We start from the raw sequence: 21,647 nt of genomic DNA on the forward strand, positions 1-21,647 counted from the left end.
CGGACACATGTGGCCGGCACATCATAAAAACCAATATTTACGTAAAAAAATCATCAAAATGAAAAAAAAACATTATATTCTTTCATAACCTATCAAATAATACCTTAAAAACAAATAATCATTTTTTAACTATTTTATGTAAAATTAGTTGGCGATCAATGTGTTAATAGCGTCAATAATTATTAGCCTACACACGGTTAATTTAATGACGGGCGTGCCTTAAAGTGTAAAACTATCTGGTGTAAATCTGCGCCGTGCTCAACAGTCAACAGTTGGCTGGAGTCAAAGCGACAATCAAGTTTTAACAGTCAAGTGATCACCAAGTAATATCGTAAAGTAGTAGACTTTGATAGAGTTATATTCCGTATTAGACTTGCGTCGTGCAATCAAATAGGTAAATACAAAATCTGCTGGAATTTCAAAAGTCGCGCGGGAAGTTTATTTACAAAATATTCTACGTTTGTACTTTATATATGTACGTGATTCGTGAAAATAAAAGAAGCAGTGATTAATGTTATTGTAAAACGTGTACATATTACTAATTAAATAACAGTGTATACAATAATAAATAAAATAGTATTATATTAATTTATAAGTAGCACCTAGGCATCTGCAAATATTTTCTAACAAATTGATTAAGTAATCAAATCGATATATTTGTAAAAAAAAACATATACGATTATAACACAAATATATTATTCATATTTCTTTTCAATTAGTGTTCATATACTAAGCAAGACTTACGGTGAGTTATAATAAATTCTGCATTAAGATGAAGAAGTATAATATGTGAATTATTAATTTTTGCGATACAGTTTTATTTGTTCACCGGTGACCACTTTGAATACATCGATTTCAAGATTAAATAACAATCAACGATTGTAAACGTTTTTTCTATAATCAATAAATTAAATATTATTCTCAAACGATTCGTTAGTACCTACTAATCCATGAAAAAAAAAATTGTTAATGTTTTTAGTGTTTAAAGTACCACTTTCAAATTACATGAAAAGGAGCTGACTGGGAGCAGCAGTATCCACTCTGCCCTGAGTTAGTCAGATGATCGAGAGGGGTGGAAACTCTTGGTCGCGATTCTCAGCCATGAGGGAACAACCAAGAAAAAGTTGTTATGAAAATAATATCAACAATGTTAGAACATAAATGCTTAATACTTTTCATTCAGAGCAGTTACGTGTTTGAATACTATTACATGCATATAATAATAATATGTTGTAGTGTGAAGACCTATCCTAACTTAATTTTAAATAATAAGCCACTTATATTCGTTTAGTCTTCAGCACCTCAATTATTATTTTATCATGTAAGACTAAAAATCAAATATGGTCACTGTTCTGGCAGAAGACACTAATTCGAAAAAATTACATATTGAGTTAGTTATACCAAAATGTTCCTTATTTCAAACTTTACCGTCTGGAAACCTTCATAATAAATAAACACTCTGTATTTTAAATTTATCCTTTTGACGATTACTTAATAAACTCACATGATAGACCATTTCAAACATTTTAACAACTTCAAAGTCAGATTACTCAAAATTAGTATTCTCCATTTTTTGTGTTCTGCCAGAACAGAGACGATATACAACGCGTTATATAAATTCTATACCAAAATATAAAGCGAAATAGTTTTGGAAGTCTTAAATGACAACTTCATTTGTAATTAAAATTTATTATAAAATATTAACTTTAATGAATATTTTATAATTCCCAACAATATAATGTAGTTGTCGTAGTATGGGCATGTCAAGTTGTAGCAAATGTCAATTGATATTCAATAAATAAAAAGATACATATTAAGTGACAAAAAATACTTTTGGAAATAGGTAGGCTCTCGCAGATCGAAAAAATTGTGCATATTTGTCAGTATTTTTTTTTTATTTATTTTCATAAAATTAAATTTGACATACCATAAAAAATATAATTTTGAAATTATGTAATTGATGAAAAGAAAAAGTTTTTTTTTTTAATATTTAATTTTTAAAAGGCTTTGAATTTGGAAGCCTTACATTTAATACAATTATCCGATCTGTTTTTAAAATATTCTAGTAGATGGCACTTTATATAACATATAACTTGATAATAAATAAGAGTTCTCGATTATAGGAGTTTATGAATGCACCTGTGTTGATTGGTCTTCATAGTATGGTGCATATGTATAGGCGATACATTAGAAGAACTATTAAAGTATAGGTGTATGTTTATCTGCTATTAATTATTAATGTTATACAACGTACTGTTAAAAACTTTTGATGATTATAATTCTAACTAGTCGCCTAGTAAGTAGGAAGACTTCGGCACTAATACATACTGATATAATAATATATTATATTTTCTTTATTTTTTTACACACATTCTGGCATGGCAATGGAATATACTGGTAGATTTTATCTATTCAATATAATCTTTAGGTTGTTCTTCAATTCTGGCTGTTACTAATATACCTGCTAATTGAATTTATATTAAAATGCTTAATGCGTCACTATGCCGGTGTAATTGAATATTAATTATATTATTATAAATTCAATTGTTGCGAGAACTTGTATTTGATTAGAACGTACTTTAAGACGTATCATGTCAAGTCTCCAAAGAATATTAATGATACAAAGTTTAATGTAATGTTTTTGTTTTGAAAAAATATGTATAGACGCGGCAGTTTTGTAAACTTTTTCTATGCTGGGTACAGAACAAAAGTATACATAATAATATAATGTGTCTTATAAATAGTACTTACGTGAAAAATTTTCATTATTGAATCCATCAAAATTATATGATTTTTGTCGTTTTGAGTAACGTACAATTATTGCATAGCTTTATATTTGACACATTTTACGGAATATAAATTATATGGTTGACAAAACTGAGTCAAACGGTTACCCCATTTCAACTTGCCGTTAAGAAAATGTCATAATGTAATAGCTATAACATATTGCGTAGTTCGTCTCTTTAGACAATACACACAGCAATTTATTTTTATTCATCGGTTTAAATCTTTCATACATACCCTCTGAATTCTATCGTGTTTCGTGAATTTAAAAAAAATGCAAGAATAGTGATTTGTAGATATGTATAATATACAGTATTATTAGGGCGTAAACTCCACAGAAGGCGGCGAGGCTACGTTGTGGGCATTTTGTAAAGCGGTGCCATTCAACGAATGTTATCACTGAAGATCCCAGATGTGTGACGGGACGGAAGGGGTGCATGGGTTGCCCAGTTTATGGAGCTGAATCATTTTTTATTACTGGTCGTTTCGATCTAAAAGTTTTGCCAATCAATTTTACGCAGGCAGTTTTAAGATATAAACGTAAAAAGTATAATAATTGATGTCGATAAAAATTACACTACTTTGCTACTAACATGGGAAAAAGTGGAAGTATTTATGTGCGTATTGCTTCGTAAACTTCTTGCAAACTCCTTACGCAGCCGCGCCGATTCGTGTAAGGTTTTTATCCAAATTTTGTTAGTTCTTTGTTTGGGGCATTCGAAACTATTGAAATGCTTAACAACAATATTAGTGTCTTTAAAAATACGTTGTGGTTAATATACTAGGTACCGCAGAACAAGCAGTTATTTGTGAAAAGTTTATAAAAATGAATTCTGTTGACGTAAATATAATGAATGTGCCTGAAAGTGTAGGAGATGAGGTTGAAAATGTGAAAAGTGAAAACGGTGATGTGAAAATTGCTCAATATAAGAGCGAAATGAGAAAAGGCAGTGAATATCAACCTGGAAAAGCGAGCATGGTGACAGCAAGGTAAGTGATAATTGATTTTGTTTCATAACTGCAACGCCTCCTGCAATTCCGGTACATTGCGCTCGTGAGAAAACCCGCGCCATTCCTGAACCGCAAAATGCCATTAATATCGTACGAGATGGCGCCTCAAATAGAACTTACCTATACTAGTCCGGTCGTCAGATCAGGTGACGCGGAAATCCATAGAAGAAAAATTTGTTAATCGATTCAGACTTACAATAAGCTGATTACGAATCTGTCAGATACCATTTTGGCATCTTGGAATAATGGTGGCTAAAAACTTTTTTTTCTAATATTGGTTAGGTTTACAGATTTTTTTTCTCACATGAAATAGGCATCGTAGAATCCTAAAAAGGATTGTATAGCCATTGACCAGGTGGTCGAGTTTACAGTTGTTAAACAACCCCCAAAATACATACCTGATATTCAAACAGTATGTAGCAGTAGAGTGAAAATCTATCTCCATCAAATGAATGTAAAAAAAATTAAAACTACTGAGCATGATATTATTAAATTGAGAATAATAAAATTGTACTCATTATTCACTTTAAAATAAATTCAATAATTAATTATTTATAACTTATATTAGACTAAATTTAATAATATAATAATTTATTAAAATTCATTTTCACAGCTTTATGAATCTAACTACGATTATAATGTTTTTTGAAAAGCTAGGTAGAGCAATTTCTTGAATTTTGTACATATTGATTATTAAGTTTTTCAATAAAATACTTGATTTTTAATTTGGTAGTATAAATAATATGTATGGGATTCTATATTACGTATCGAACTCAGTTCTCATTTTTGAATTATGTGGTAATACTAATACATATTATTATGTTTTATTTTAATTGTAAACTATATTTTTTGCAATACTGCATTTGCGAATTGTATAAACAAATAATTATTTTGCATGATGTTTTTTATAATGGATATGAATGAATGATTGATAGATATTTCATTCGCGTTTTTCCATTAATCATATAATACAATAATGTGCTTAAGTGTGTTTTTTTTTTAAAATATGGGTACATAACTCCAAGATAAACAATTACATCAGATGTTTTTTATGATTAAAATTGAATTAGCTATGCGACTCCATGATACCAAGTCTTTCAAAGAAACCCATCTTTTATGAAGGCTGAATTTGACAATGTAACCGCGTTGAATTGAAACTACACAAATTGTTTGGTTTCTGTATTGTATTCAGCACAATGCCATGGAAGAGGAATACGAAGGATTAATTTTATTAAACAACTCTCGCCCAACCATTATAAAACCTAGCGTTATAAACAGTGGCGGCTCGTGGATAAGATATTTGGGGGTGCTGCGGTTGATTAAAAATAAAAAAAAATGATTATTTGAATTATATTTTAATATTAACATCAAAATTAAATATAAATTATTAATTATATTAATGATTAAAATAAAGAACTTTGCATAAATTGCTAGCAGAAATAATTTTTAACAATGTTAATAAATCATTATAGCTATAGGTATTTCTTTCCTCGCTGTGGCGGGAGTGCTCACGTGCGATGCAGAAACGGAGAAAGTATATTCGTCTATGGGCGAAATATTGAAATCAGACTGTCTGACCCGCAGTACTGATTAAGCTTGCAGCTGCGAGCCCCGCTCCCCGCGCCTCTCGCAACTCGAGAAAATTCTATCAGAAACGGTACTGTGTAAAATCAAGTACCTAACGCGGTGTATGATAATATTATTGGACAATGAATGTATTGGTGCGAGGGTGAGCTTATCACACGCTTAAATAATATTGATATCTTCATATAATATAATATATAAATTTATGTATATTATAATATTACATTTTTTCTCAATTTGATTGGGGGTGCTGCAGTTACGCTGTGCATATGGACGAGCCGCCACTGGTAATAAATAAAAACTAATATAAAGCGGAGAAGTTCGTTGTGTCATTTTTTAAATTTAATTGTTTAGAGTCAAGTATAACTTTTTTTAATTTTTTGTCATTACACATCGTCTAATTATAAATAATTTTTAGCATCCAAGCCGCTGAAAAAAAACCAATAATCGATTAATTCAGTGGTTGTTAAGGAAACTTGGAGCCGAAAAAATTGCTAATAAATACGCAACACAAAAACACCGCAGGCTAAAATGCAAAATAAATAAACCTACCCCTTATAAGGTGATTAAGATATTGACGGCTCTTAGCTTAACAATGTTCATATTTCTGCAAAATCAATTAATACATTTTATATCAACTAAAGTAAAAGACATAATAAATTAAAAGTACGATTTTGACTACGTATTTGTAAACAGTTAACCTTATTAAATACGTACAACGTCCCAAATTTATCTTCACTTTGATAAAGATATGAGTTAATGCCTATTCTTTTTGAAAGGGCAGTATAAGTTTATATTACATAGATAATTGACAATAATACATTTGTATCAAAATACAATTATTATAGGCCCGCATCTGGCAAGTTTTCAAAAAACCAGCGCTTCCTGCGTATTTAAGATAACCGAAACTGGATTAATAAAATAAGTGTTGACATATTATCGATTTGAGAGTTGTTTTATTATATTTTGCATTCAACGTATTGAGTATATGAATAGTAAGTTGTTTATTGGCTTACGCTACGCACTGACATATTATTATTTGAATATTCAGATAGGTAATCAAATCATATAAAATAATGATACAACGATTACTACTTGTAATACTAACATCATCTGGTGTACCATTTGGTATTTATCACATTTAAACACCCACGATAGGCAAGTGGTAACGTGTTTGCTTAAGAAGTTCAAACCCTGGGTCTGGAAAATTCAATTTATTTTTCAATATTTATTCGAACTCAAAGAATAGCCCTAAATAGGTTGAGCAAATAGCATCCATTTATACGCAACAGAGATAATCTACGTCATCCTGTTCTCATACAAGAAAATTAATTATTATGTTAGTATATTTTACCTATGATTTCCGAAACGGCAGGGCTTAGACTCTAGACCACAGGTTCTCAAACTTATTTCGACCACCGCCCACTTTGAGATTTAAAAAAAATCTAGTGCCCCCCATATTTTTAACTCACCTTTTTACATTACCATCTGTTGCGTATTTTAAAAACAGTTATTGCAAATATAATTTTTAAACATGCATTTATTATATGGATATGATAGATAGGGTGTGACCCCATATCCTATTTCTGAGATCAAAAAATATTTCAATGATAGGCAATTAAACTCATACTTATCATATTAAGAAGTATTTTTAATAACATTAAGAAAAGGCTTTGAGCTTAAAATTTATTTAATGTGAAGGATGAATCTGATGCATTTCGACGAGTTTGTTAATATCAGGCTTGAATTCACTTGAAAACAGCCGTAAGTCGCGTTCAGTAACTTGCAGCCAATTTCTCTTTTTAGTTTTCAACGTTGCTACGGCATTAAATCCATGTTCACACAAATACGACGATGGGAATGCTATCAGAAATCGTTGAACAACCGACCATAACCCTGGGTACAGTTGAGAGATTCGCTTCTGCAGCCAAAATTATTGGTAGCCATTTTTGAATTTAATTTTTAATTCTTCATTTGTTGTCAGTTCTATAAGTTCTTCTAATCTAGGATTTTAATAGAAAGAATTTGTCTGCCGTCGCCCCTCTAGATTTCCTTAACTCCCCCTAATTTTCTTTGAACCTTCTACTGCCCCCCTGAAAGCCTCCAGCGCCCACAAGGGGGCGTTATCGCCCACTTTGAGAAAGACTGCTCTAGACTCTAGAGCAGGGGAGGGCAAACTTTTTGGATGGAGGGCCAAATTCAAGAATTCAAAATGAGCGGCGGGCCGCAAGTAAAATACCATTTTTAGATATACACTATTTATTATCACGAAAAATAAACATTACAAAAAAATTAATGAGAAGAATGAAAGTGTTGTACATTTTTTCAAATTCAGGTGTTAATTTTGTGGTTGATATTTTCAAAACTGCTTGTAAATGGGCATCGGAGATATTTGATCGTAAAGAATTTTTATTGAGGTTCATGATCGAAAATGTTTGTTCACATATATAGGTTGATCCAAAAACAACGAACATTTTTCTTGCATAATCTTTAAGTTGTTCGAATTTGTCTGAATTAAGGGCATTGTAAAATTTGGATATATCTTCACGACGATGCAATTCTCTTAAATCAGTGTCACACTGCAGACCAAGAATCTCAAGTTGTAGCTCTGTCAGTACACTATCAATATCTATTGAAAATGGATCGCGTACTGTTGCTAAGCTTGTCTCAATTTTTCGGAAGTCACCAAATCTTTGTAAAAAATCGTCATTCAGAGCTTTAATAATTTTACCATATTCTTCAAATTTATATTCTGGTATATTCAGCAACTTCAAAGTTGGAAAGTGGTCCACGTTCTTATTCGATATTTGTCGAAGGAACAACTTGAGTTTTAATTGAAATCCATTCAAACTCTTCACCATATCGTGGGCATATATTTTTTTTCCTTGCAACGCAGAGTTAAAAGTATTTAAATGTGTCACGATATTCAACATAGAAAATAGTGGTTACATAGTTTCATAAAGACGCAAGGAAGACGTACTGAGATAATACATTAACGAAACAACAAATTCTTCAAATTTTAATCTATTGTCAATATTTTTTAAAAAAATATAAAAAAAGTTATTCTTAATCAGAAGTACAATTAATGATGGCGGGCCGCAAAAAAATACCCGGCGGGCCACATGCGGCCCGCGGGCCGCAGTTTGCCTTCCCCTGCTCTAGAGCCCTACGCAAATTGACTCACAATGCTATGTGTGTCCTAATACGAGACAAATTTTAACTAATGTCTCTTACAATACTCTCTGAAACGCTTTACAAATTGAGTTACTACTTTGTAGTAGATATATTTTCTCAGAGCGTTTTCAAAATTATGTATGTTCAATAAAAATAATGTTAAATTATTAAATCTTCCTTAATAATTATTCGTTGAATAAAAAAATAGTTAATTAATTGAGTTAGCATTTACTTGGTAGAATTCCATTTTAAAAGAAATGAAGTTATAATAAATATTAAATTCTTCAGGTTTTTTAGAACGTTTGTCGATAGCTATTTCGGTTGTAACACCATTATCAAGACTATAGGCCGTTTGCCTTTGAATAAATACCATCTGTCTCTATCTATGCGTATGGTATTTAAGCAAAGGCAAACGGCCTATCTGAATAGTCTTGATAATGGTGTTACAACCGAAATAGCTATCGACAAACCGTCTAAAAAACCTGTAGAGTTTAATATTAATTATATTTTCATTTCTTTTAAAAAAATAGTTATTTGTTTTTCGTATTAGGAAGTATGGAATAATAAAAATACACAAAGCTGGTTACAACGCTGGTAGATAAAATGTATTATACATTTTCTGTACGTAGAAAGTTCACATATTACATCCGTTTACGTATCCGTATCCGTTTGTATTTGTTTTTCAATATTGTGGTAAATAGATAATCCTTTTTGAAATAAGAAGGTAAATAATATGTGAATCTGCCCGCACATACAAAATGTCCGGTTACGACTTATATTTTTAAGAAATGGTTTCTCAGTAACTACATAATAATATTATTATTGTAGTCGCCGTCTTTGTGGCCAACACTTGACGTAAAATCACTTTCTTGATTTCGGAAATACTGCCTTCGGCGTTGCCAAGAGAGCTTTCGAAATAGTCTGTTGAATATTGCATAAACATTAAGACGCAAGATAGCTGTCCATATATTTTACAAACTGCATTGGTAGCGTTGACTTATACGTATACATACGCGGGCTTAGGAAGATAGAGACCAGATGCACTGACCTATTTTGATAATATTTGTGATATGTTAAATGTCCTCTTTGCCACCAGTAGCAACTTATTTATTTTATAAGAAATTTGTTTATTTTTAAGAATTGTATGACTTTTTTAAACTGTTTCGAGACCTCATTTTAAATTTTCAAATGAATCAATCAATTGCGTCTCCTGCGTCAAAGAAAATTGCTGATTTATACCAGGACAATCTCAGAACAAAATTTCAAAATTACAAAGCAAGGCAATGTTAGCAAAATTGAATACACGTCTCATTTACATGACAGATTTTAATACATATTATAATACGTGTTTAATTTTATTCTACATTTCTTCACACTCGAGAATCTAACCCTTTTACAGCCTCATCTACAAGGTATAACCAATTTTTCTTATTTTATATTACCTGATTTTATTTTAAATTTGATAAGTAGAGTTCATATGGCCCGTTTCTGACAGGACACCGGTGTCGCGCTGACTCATTAGCTCTGGGGCGTTCATAAACATAATACAAAGGCCCCTTTATTCAAATACAAAGGCCTCCTTATTATATATGAGCGCGACACCGGTATCCCGTCTGAAACGGGCCTAATTGTATACAATGCAATATGCGCACACCTGTTGGTTGATGTGCTAGTTTAATTAAGTTTCGCCTTTCGTCATTTGTAGGCATTATATTGTATACTTAGCTACCTATGGTATATAATACCCCGTTTATACGCATGTCCGAAAATTTGTACGTATGCAGTTGGCCGTAATACAGTTTATCGTGAGACATGCTATCGGAAATAGATGGCTGTATAATATTGAAATCAATTCTTTACCTAAATAAACCACTTAAAAATATGTAATAAAACCACCGGAATATAACGGAAAAACAAATATGTAAATAATAAATTATAAACCCAATAATATTGTACAATTTATATAAAATTCTGGTAAGTTCTCGTATCGGGTCGTATCTACCTATGAAATATTTGATTATAATGACAGCGTTATTATCAAACATTTTATACCTGTCTATATCAAATTAATGTTTTTACCTATTGAATCTAATAAAATTGGAATAGTAGATACTGTCTAAAATGCTCCAATATCAGTGTTACACGGGAATCTCTTTCTGGTAAGAGAGCTCATGGTTAACTGTGCTACGGCGAAATGTAATACGTACAATTTACATGTAACCGTTTATACGTGCAGGAATTTACAGCTGACAGTACGTATTATCGCAGCCATAATAAAAAAATGCACGGCTAAACATATTGTATTATCGTGCAAATTGTAAGATTGCGTGCATGAATCAAAAAAGTTTAGGAGCTTTTGAATTTTCACGCGATAATTGGACCGTGCAATATGTGCGCCTGCGCAATAGTATTAGTGAACCTGCCGGTAAATAAACGTACTACGCAGCGCATTTTGAGGTTGAACAATTTTCACGACCTGTCAAATAGTACCAAACAATGATAACATCGCGGCTCGCTTACTTTTGAAGAATGTGATTGGCGAGACAGTCAGCACTTTTACTTGCAAACAGTCATTATCGCGATAGTTTAAAATATACACTATTGGTGAAATTAAATCCATGCACGTGTACAGGCGCTATAAAGATTAACCGGGAGAAAATAAGCAATTCGCTCCTGAGAGGAGTATGTGGTTGTCCACGGAATGAAGATTATATTATTTATACTTTTTACGAATACATTTTATATCGAATAAATTTTTACGGCTTATATCTTTTTCACAATGGAGAGTTAAGAAAGAAATGAAAAAAGTGAACCTGCATAACAAAATTATTATAACTACCAAGCTATGTATTAGATTACAAATACAACAATTTGTTGTTTTTTTATTAAAAAAACTATTTTATTTCCGGTGTCTCAATAATAATTATAATGCAGTTTTTATGGTGGCAAGAAGCCATAACCCGTTTGTCGAAGTCATGTGAGAAATATGCTAATTCATCAAAACAGGATAAACCGTTGATTTAAATTCGAGATAGATATAACAACGTATAATATGAAACAACAAAATTTCGAACGCTAAAATAAAGCCTGCCATTTTAAGTAACGTAAGCCAACCGGTTTTTTAATAACTGTCAATTCCATCCTTCTACGAAATGCGATCTTTTCAATTTTTTTTAATTTTATTTATTTATTTGAAAAAGATACGTTGAGTACATAACAAATTATTAATTCAGGACGTTCACAACATGACATTTAGAATAAAAATTACAAGTAATCAGTTCGGAAAATCAGAAAAAACAAAGTGGAGGAAAAAAAGAAAGCAAAAATAGTTTTATACAAAAGAAAAAAAATTAAAAAAAACAACAATGGTACAAATTAAAAAATAAAATATATAATGGATCGCCAAAAATATCTACATCTCTAGGGAGTGCATTGAACAACCGCACAGCCCTCGCTATTGGTGCCTGGTGTGCCTGACATGAGGAAACAGCTTTTACCCAAAATAGGTCATGGCTGCGACCACGCATGTAATTGACGGGTGCGTAAAAATTTAAATTTCCTAGAATATCGGGATTGAAAATGATACCACGTGAGAGCAGGGAAAAATGCTTTAAGAGCAGAAGTGACCTACGAGCTTCAAGAGCTACAAGCTATGGTATGGGTTGAGGTTAAAGATTGCGATTTCTGGAGCTTTTTCGATTCTCGAGATTCGAGAATTTTAAAATTCATGAAGATTTAATTATCGTGAATTTTACATTGATTTATCGAATTCTCGAGACCTCTTTTTGGTGATGGTTTTAAAGTCGAAAGCTTTTCTTTAGTTCCTAATAATTACTCAGAAATTTTTAAAAAAATTCGAAAGCTGAATTCACTTCTCCGTAATCTGTAGCTTTTTTTCTGAAAACGTTCTGAAATAAACGCTAAGTTGGAAAGGCTGCTCCTAATCTCAATGTTATATAATTATAATACATAATAATATATATCCCTTTTAAAAAATCCAGAATTCTTGATAATCTCATTGATAATTTTATTTATACAATGTAACATAGAAATACATTTTTTTAAATAAAATACTTTGCAATACACGTACAATTTGATCCACGGTTTGGAACTAAGCAAAAAAGTCTGCTCGGGCTCATTCTAGAGAAAAAATAATCAATATTTTATATATTTGTGGTTTTATAACAATAATTAATACAGTGGAGTAGCAGCGCGGTATTGATCTCTGGCAATATGAGTGATGGGCTCGGATTCCTAGTTTGGCGGAATTCTCGTGACATCATTTTATTTGTTTGATCCTGATCAAAGACCCAATAGGTTAAGAAAATTACTAACTACCATTCCTCTTAAAAAGTACGTTAACTTAACCTCTGTGTGGGTCTATATTAAACAAGATATTTTTTTTTATATTAGTTTAGTTAGATTTTTGGATGTATGTCAAAATTGCAAACACGCCAATTGGACATGTAAAATGTCAAAATTATTGCTGTTGTTTGAAACTATAAAACTATGACGTATTGGAACCTATTGTGTATAACTAGATGCAACGGCTGGTCGGTGGGTTAATCACCAGACGTTTCACCAGACCAGACTGCCGCTTTATACCGCTTCACATCTCTTCATACCCAGACAGTACGAAATCTACATGGGCTGCGTGTCGTTATGTTCACCCACCAGCCGCTGCGTCGAACCAGTTGGCCGTCGTAATGGGCGAAAGCCCTTAACTAATTAAAAAAAAATACAAACTGAAATCAGTTGTACTTACCTCTAAAATAGCATCTAAGTTACTCTGACTTCAAAACTCCCTGTAAGAAAACACTTTTTTAACACTGATGGGATGTTGTAAATGATTTTTTCCAAGGCGGCTTTCGTGGAGCAGTGCGTAAGGCGCTGGCCTTCCACCTGAGAGTTCTGGGTTCGAAACCAGGTGAGGATACAATATTTGTGTGATTTTATCAAAGCCTGGGTGTTTGTGATTGTTCAAAATTACTAACAACTACAGGTATTTTTAAAATCTTGGCCTTTAGAAAAGTTTCTTTTGAAAAGTTTTGTAGCTCTTGAGTTTGATTTCAACTATGTTTTGGTAGAGTAGTTATAGAAAAATAGGTCAACGAAATCAATAAAAATCATAATATTTCAAATTGCTCTAATGTATAGTTGAAAATTGTCACTTATACCATTGGCTTAGTCCTGTCACTATGCACAGTGATTAACAGAGTATTAAATGAAATTAATTGTGACATTAATGATGTTGAAAAAAATACGTTCTTAGATGTATTGATATCTATCTATATCTGATTATTTTTCATGAATATGTCAGCAATATAAAGATAATTAATAAGTCACCGGTGCAATTAGAATTTATCGGTAAACCACAATTGAAATTGTGGAAACCGTACAATATAATAATTTATCAGTGTGTATCTAAAACATATTTGCAGAAACGACAATATTTCAATACCTAGGTAATGCTAATTATTATTCAAGCCTTTGAAACAGTCACAGATGTACGGAAAATTTGGTAAACATTCATCCAATCAATATTATATCAGTTTCTAATAGCGGTGGCTAGGGATTGCAAAACCGGTATCATAAATCATGATTATTTAGTTGGAGGAAATGAATTTTAGTCAAAAATTGGTCACGAAATAAGGTAATTGATCTTATATCCTTGCCTCCAGGCATGAGTATGGTACGTTAACCCGTTAACCGAATGTTGGTGTCTATACTAGTGTGTGTATTATGTTGTTTACGTATTGCATAGCTCAACAAAGTATTGGGCATACCACGTGTAAATATAACCTGTTCGGCTTATAGAGTATTACGTGCTGATAGTTATTATTTACGTCTTAATTAATCTATGCCGTCAATATTAATGCCGTCATCCGGTGGTACCTAAAAGCCGCTGGATTAACGAACTGGTAAAGTTCGGCGGAAATACGTGGCAGCGAATGACATAGGACCGAGAGAGTTGGAAGAAGCTTAGGGAGGCCTTCATCCAGCAGTGGATTGACCCCGGCTGATGATGATGCATTAATTACACCGAAATCACCCGTGGAGCGATTAAAGGGGTCATATGTATGTTCTTTTGTCTTTTTATTCGATTCCGGTGGTTTTTATTACGTATTTTATTTAGACACTAACAAATATTACCAGGTGGCCGTACCACCTTTCAGCGTTCTCATACGTCATCTCCTTGTCTCCCTCTTTCTCATACGTTTATGTGTATATTTTACTTTATTATAATGTTTCAGATTATTTAATTTGTCTATGAGCTGCTGCATCAGAATGGCGTAGGGATTGCAATACTGAATGAAAATACTAATACCCGTATTTTGGGGTTTCATATTGAATACCGGTATTAATACCAGTATTCATGAAATATATGGAAAAGTACTATATAAACAATAATATATATATATAAGTATGTAAATTTCTTTAACATATTAATATTTTATAGCACGTGCCATTACTGGTGCTTTGAAGGGCAACATAAGTAAACCAGACATCGCATAACCCGACAAAAAATACAAACATGCTAAACCTTTTAAGTTAATTAACATATTTTGTTTCCACTTTGTCTGATGTTTAAAACCGGTATTTCGGTATCGAAAAATACTGGGATACCGATTTTGAAATACCGGTATTGCAACCCCTACCCTGGCGGAGTCTTTTATTTACACATGAATTTGACTTCAATAATATACTGCCATTTATTTCCGTTACAACAACTTATGGTGACGTGTGATAGGGCTAACTGCATTCATACACAACCATCAAAACAACTAATGCAACATACCTACATAATTTCTAACGACGTAAAAACATACTCATTAAGAAAATATTTTTGAAATATAGTGATGGGGGTGTGTGGATTCGTGTGCCGGACCGTGCCAATGTGCGTATGCCAATGGAGGTTTACATTCAATAACGAATGCTACATTCTTAAAAATCTTGTGATTTTTTCATTTAATAAAAAATAATACTTTAATTAAATGTTGACGTAATAAAATACTGTCGTAACCAAGACATATTAAAATATCTCAATTAGATGAAACTTCAAACGGCCCTCCTGCAAAATGGCGTGTTTAGGATTACAACCATGCCCGCTAGCAGAAATAGGTATTCGGGGGTGGTTCCATTTTGAAAAAATATCCATATTACTTTTTTATTGATTTTTAAGGCGGTAGGAGGATACGGGGTAACAAAATCAAGTTCAAAAACCAGTATCACTTACTTCCATTTTACCCCGCCTACTACTGATAATATTTCGTCGATCCAATCGCGGGATACCACACTTTTCCGGGTACATTCTCCATACCTAAACACTGCGCTTCTGGTCTAGCGATAAACGCCTGGCCTGCAGTTATATCTAAGGGTGTAAATCTACAAGTTATTGCGAGCTGTCTCACACACGAACGGTTATCGAATGCGCGTGACTTAACGGTAATAATTATTAGGATCATTGCGCTCCTTTCACATAATACGGTTTTGACCGTACGGCCAAAAATCGAACGGCGACATTCTTTTATTGGCGTGAAGAAGAGCATGGCCCTTTTCACATTATACAGCGACGCAATGATCATTGCAGCGACGGTTAAAAACCGAAATGGCGCCGTTTAGCAGCCGTCCATTGATTGTCACTGTATGCACGGCGGCCGGACGGTCACCGATGACTCAGTGGCGTACGTGACCTAATGCACGCTTTCATATTAGATGGTTTTAAATCATACAAATAACACAACACTCAACCACAAACTGAGCTAGTGCCGGAAAAAACCGTATAGTGAGAAAAGAGCGTGAACTTGTTGTCGATTCGGATTTTTACCGTTTGATTTTTTTGTACGGCCAAAACTGTATAATGTGAAAGGAGAGTTAGTGTCCGTTTGTGTCATCCGCGCTGTCTTGTCTTTTAGACACGCTACATTGGAATATTGAAGCGTTTTAAAGGATACATTGAAATCTGTATTAATGTTGGAAAATAAAGTGATCCTTCAAATGTATATAATTTTTTTGGGTACTGTTCGGTTATCAGGAATACAGCGGAAAACACATTTTGAAAATACCCGATATACTGGATTATTTGTTTGTTTGGGTTAGTTTAGGTTAGGTTAGGTTTGGTTAGGTTAACCTAACAAATAATCCAGTTTATCGGCTATTTTCAAAATGTGTTTTCTGCTGTATTCCTGATAACCGAACAGTACCTTTTTTTGTTATGTAGGTGATTATTATATTATGAAGTATTTTTTAAAAATATCACATTTAGTTTATAGTAGTACATTATTTTAATTAGCTTCTGAATTTATTCGCAAGTGTGAATATGTCTGGCTACGTTAATTTTATTAAACATCATTTAAAAATTGTTACTAAATGCGATGTTTTATATAATATTTAATTTTCGCATAAATAATCCGTGTCTATAGATAGATAAATACACCAATACACATTTTTTGGTAAAAAGAAAATCATTGGGTTCTTATAATCCCGGGATACCTGGATTGACAATTCAGTCCGGAATTGTAATCCCTAGTGTTGAACCACGTCGAATGCTTTGACTAAATCTATAAAGGCAACTATCATAGTATGATTCATTCGTCGTTTGCTAGAATTGATTAAATGCAGGTAGGTACTTACCGGATATATGGTCCGAATAATGAAACTCATTGATCGATTTTCATTATATTTCCTACATGTACCGGCAAATTTAAATAACAATAATATTGTATATATATATATATATATATATATATATATACTCTGTCTACTCATTCAGTGGATGAGTTAATTGAGAATCATAATATTCCAATTGCAGTGCATATTAATCCTAAAATATGAAATCACTAGAGCTGCCCTGGGAGCTGCAGCCGCCTGTGCGCGAAAAATTAACTGCTGCCCTAAGTACCTATAATTATTATAAAAAAAATCTTGCTCATTTCAATGCGGGCTTTAGACAATCAGATATTTTACTCTAGTAGATATATGAAACTAAAGTTAGAAAAGATTATTGACAATAAAATTGGAGCTATATTATTTTTCAGAGTAGATGCGCAAATCATATTACCAAACTATATAATAACCTAAGTGCCTATTTATATTTTATTCAATAAATAATTTACAAGATTTAAGAATCTTACATTATTTATTGGAAATACCTAATTTGAAGAAAAACTCCGTCGCAATTAGATGGGACATAACGGTGGTGAGGGGTGAAGGTAGGCTGTTAAGATTCGACATAAATAGTGCACACTAAGCTTTCACAGTCATACTTATTTGTATTCAATGAACTAAGAATACATGGTGCTGGTCAGTTTTTAAAACTCAATTAAACCTTGCTTAAGCCAAATCATAATAGTTTAGGTATAATATGGGCTATCCGACAAAAATAGTACACAATTTTGCAGTCATACTTATTTGTTTTCGCTAAATTAAGAATAAATATTATTACAGGTTAGATTTTTTAAAATTCATTAAACCCTGCCTAAACCGTAGTTGATAAAAAATATTCTTCTATTCATGTGATATCCAAAATTGTGTATGGTTTAATGGCATAATTTTAGATACTTTATAGGTAAACGAATATTTTTTTAATTATTATCTACTGTATGGCTTGGATTAGGCAGAGTTTAATTGAATTTAAAAAAACTAACAAACACTACCTACACATTGTAGTCTTAGTTCAATGAGAATGAATACGTGTGATTGACTGTTCACTATTTATGTCGGATCAAGACAGCCTACCTCTACCTTTCGCCACTGGGATACACACGGCTTAGCGGTCACAGCACATGGGCGTGAATCCCAGGGGGCGCGGGTTTGAATCCTGAATTTCAAATTATGTATAATATTACGTTAAGTAGCCCATTTCATATTGATTAAAATCTAGATTCTGGACTAAAACTTATATAACCTTTCTGGATGGCGGGGGAAGAGCTAGTACTAGAAAGGAACAAAGAGCCTGAGGAAGTTTGGCGCTATTAATTGCAGACATCTGTGGTAAAAAAAATGCCACTTGGTGATCCCGGTGAGTCCCGAGCTAACGAGTAACGCGTCACCTTATAATATTGTCGATCCCAGGTTCGAATCCCGGGTCTGACAAAATCCATCTATTGTTTTTCAATGAGTGTTTGTTTTGGACCCAGATTATCAGTCTAACAGGTTTTTTTTTCTAGATGCCAATGGATACCTCGCATTTACTATCGAGGTTTCTTAAGGACTTTGGCACGCAAACTACTCTACTTGATGCTAGTCAAATGAAAATTGTGCCGGGTGAGAGTATATGCCTTATTGAAACTATTCTTCTACCCGCATCGGGTATTGCTAATTTGAATTCGGCCAGGGCCTATGAAACCGCCTTGCAAAACCCCTGGAGAATTCTTTGTAGCGCAAGGCGGTGGTGATTCTGATGAATATTTTGTCGTATTCATTGGGAACTGAGGACTGCGATTTGTAGTCGAGTTTTTTCCCGTGGTAAAAGAAATGTCGCATAGGACTGATATTCTGAGCATATACTTATCATATCTTATATGATTGCAGTCACTGGATCTGAAAGGCATGAATCATCATTACATGTCACCATTTTTTTTTTTATTCTTTTTATTACATCAATACAAGAGCACGTGGATAACATAAATTTCTCTTTTTAGTTAGAAAATGATAATATAAATAAGAAGAATTTAACATAATTTATATAGGTACTTATTTTATGGAGATTTTTGAATGATGAACTATTTCATTCTTTCACATTGATGGTAGGGTTTTTATAATGCCAGAGTAACTTATTGTGTTGAATTTTTCAATAGATTTTTATTTTATACCTTTCAATTGCGCACATACCTCCAAAAATATATATAATAAAAGGGGAATTTACCCATTTTCCCTTTTTTTATTTTGATCAAAGTGTATAGTTTGAGACTTATAATAAATAAGTTTGCCATGCCACACGAATAGACGAAGATGTCATTAGTTTGCCTTCAATCTATTTTACCAGTAGTTGTGTAATTTTATTGACTTTGGAATCTAGTCGACTGAAGTACATCGTAAATGACCGCTAATACTTATTGATTATTTTATGAGGGATATCAACTTGAGCGAGTCAATAAACTTCACAGGTGCATTCGAGGGTTGCCATCTTTTCTTCGATCATATAAGTTTGAATCTTTCTGCTGAAACAAGTTACATAAGTGGTGAGATAGGTGCTAGGGTTTACAATCTTTGAAGTCCCTGGAATCCGATGATTATCTCTTAGAGCTTAAAAATAAAACAATAATTGTACATTTTCGTAAATTATTGAAGAAATATATTATTAACACGCAGATAAACGAAGAGATTTTTCAAAAACCTCCGTATATATAAAAATCTTATAAATAATTTTTAGAGCGTACTTTTAATAGAATTAATAACAATCTTTAGATTTATTATTTTTTTTTATTACTTATAAAAAAAACATGATTTTTCAAAAGTCTCAGAAACACAATTCAAAGGAAAGTACGACTGGTTTCTAGTAAACACGTTAGGCTAAAATACATACAGCCTCGGGGCGTTGCGATAGTATGAGAGTGGATCTGACATTGTGTGTGTGTGTGTGTGTTTTAATACACGTGCGAAAAATGGGACCAAAGTAGAATGCCTTCTGATTGGTGACGAAAAGAAAATTAAGGAAAAGTGGTCCTCATTCTCCGTCCACTGTGTAAAGCACTGGTTTTTCATCCGGGGATTCCAGGTTCCATCCCGGTGAAGTCACAATACATTTATGTGATTATTTCACTACAGTATCTACTGTCATTTGGCCACATGGCCTGTTGTACTGTTCGGAAAAGACTAATATAATTTATTATTCTCGAAATTATAATGAAAAGAAGATTAAAAAAGACATTAGGTATTATGTTTTCGTGCATTTTAGGGTTGTAAATTACGGATTACAAACCATTTCGCGACTACATATAGGATAGCTCTAAGACTTTTTATCATATCCCGTAAGCTTAGTTTAACATCTGTATCTTGCCTATATTATACGGGGTAGTACGTATATCTATATTGAATCCCCAGTTGGCGGGGCGACCCGGTTTTTGACTGACCCGCAACGGTAGACGCGGACCGTGCGAAAGAGGTCGATTTGTATGCGAGCTGCGCTAACACTTATCCTCGATTGGATAGACGATCGGCGCGAACTGTTAAATTCTTCAGTCGCGGGGTGCGATCTACCCACCCCCACCTCCCACCCCAGGCCCGCTCCGCAACCTTCGACCCTACACATTCAGACGCCGCCGACCCCATATCCTCTTCATGTAAACCAGGTAAATCAACTCCGTAGCATGAGTATCTCGAGAAGGATTTTCGAATGGGCGCTTTACAAACAAATATGGGAAACATCGCAATTTTTATATCGTCTTATATCTTACGGCTTTGGAAACATTTATACCATAAATTGTGCGATGTACCTAAGTTTGCTTACGAATATCAAATTCAATCGTGATAATATTGAAGGTCGTCTCAGCTACCGCCACCTACTGTCAAATGAAGGCATGAGCCCCACAAGGGGGGGGGGGGGGGGGGCTTACAGGGCTCTGTGTAGCTTCACCATAATACTCATTAATTTGCTTTGAAAATAATTCGTTAACTTTTAAAATTTGTTTATAAAAATGCTTTCTATGAGGCAAAGTAAAGCCATTCTTAGAATATTCACGTTTTTTTTTTTTTAATAATTTTACTTTTATGTCTGAATAATTATAGATGAGTCAATTGTATCATTATTTCAGTGACGTGTGTAATACCGAGCGGTTGAAACTGATCTTGATAGGTATTGATTCATTTTAATATAGACTTCCGCGTGAAATACGGAAAGAATGAAGAAGCGGACTAGCTCATTCTTTTTTGTTCAAATTAATGATATAGAGTATAGACAACTGTTGAATTTAACCACATGACCCCTTTACTCACACCTCATCTGACCACTCTACCGCTATTATCTGACTACTTTAGGTACTCGTTTTCATATTCTTAACAGTTCAAACTAGTCCCGTGTGAACGACAGCGGTTGGATATAGACGCATACCCCTCCACTCGTATCTCATCTTACCAATCCACCACCGCTATGT

General features: G+C 33.1%; 1 protein-coding gene across 4 annotated transcripts in view; it reads left to right on the forward strand.

The window, feature by feature from the left end:
* Positions 1–263: 263 nt before the first annotated feature.
* MESK2 (misexpression suppressor of KSR 2) overlaps positions 264–21,647 on the forward strand; it is a 345,381-nt gene continuing 323,997 nt past the window's right edge. For 2 of the 4 annotated variants that reach the window (XR_015069751.1, XM_085941397.1), the window contains exons 1-2: positions 264–394; positions 3,570–3,774. Coding sequence is in view for 1 of the 4 variants with exons in the window: in XM_085941397.1 (XP_085797523.1) it covers positions 3,611–3,774 (164 nt within the window). In the remaining 3 variants the exon portion in view is untranslated. The remainder of the gene's footprint in view (positions 395–3,569; positions 3,775–21,647) is intronic. The other 2 variants (XR_015069755.1, XR_015069756.1) reach the window with 2 other exon arrangements.

This window comes from Rhyacophila brunnea, unplaced genomic scaffold, assembly GCF_057557595.1.
Source record: "Rhyacophila brunnea isolate RB1 unplaced genomic scaffold, BYU_Rbru_1.0 scaffold_1, whole genome shotgun sequence".
Taxonomy (NCBI): Eukaryota; Metazoa; Arthropoda; class Insecta; order Trichoptera; family Rhyacophilidae; genus Rhyacophila; species Rhyacophila brunnea.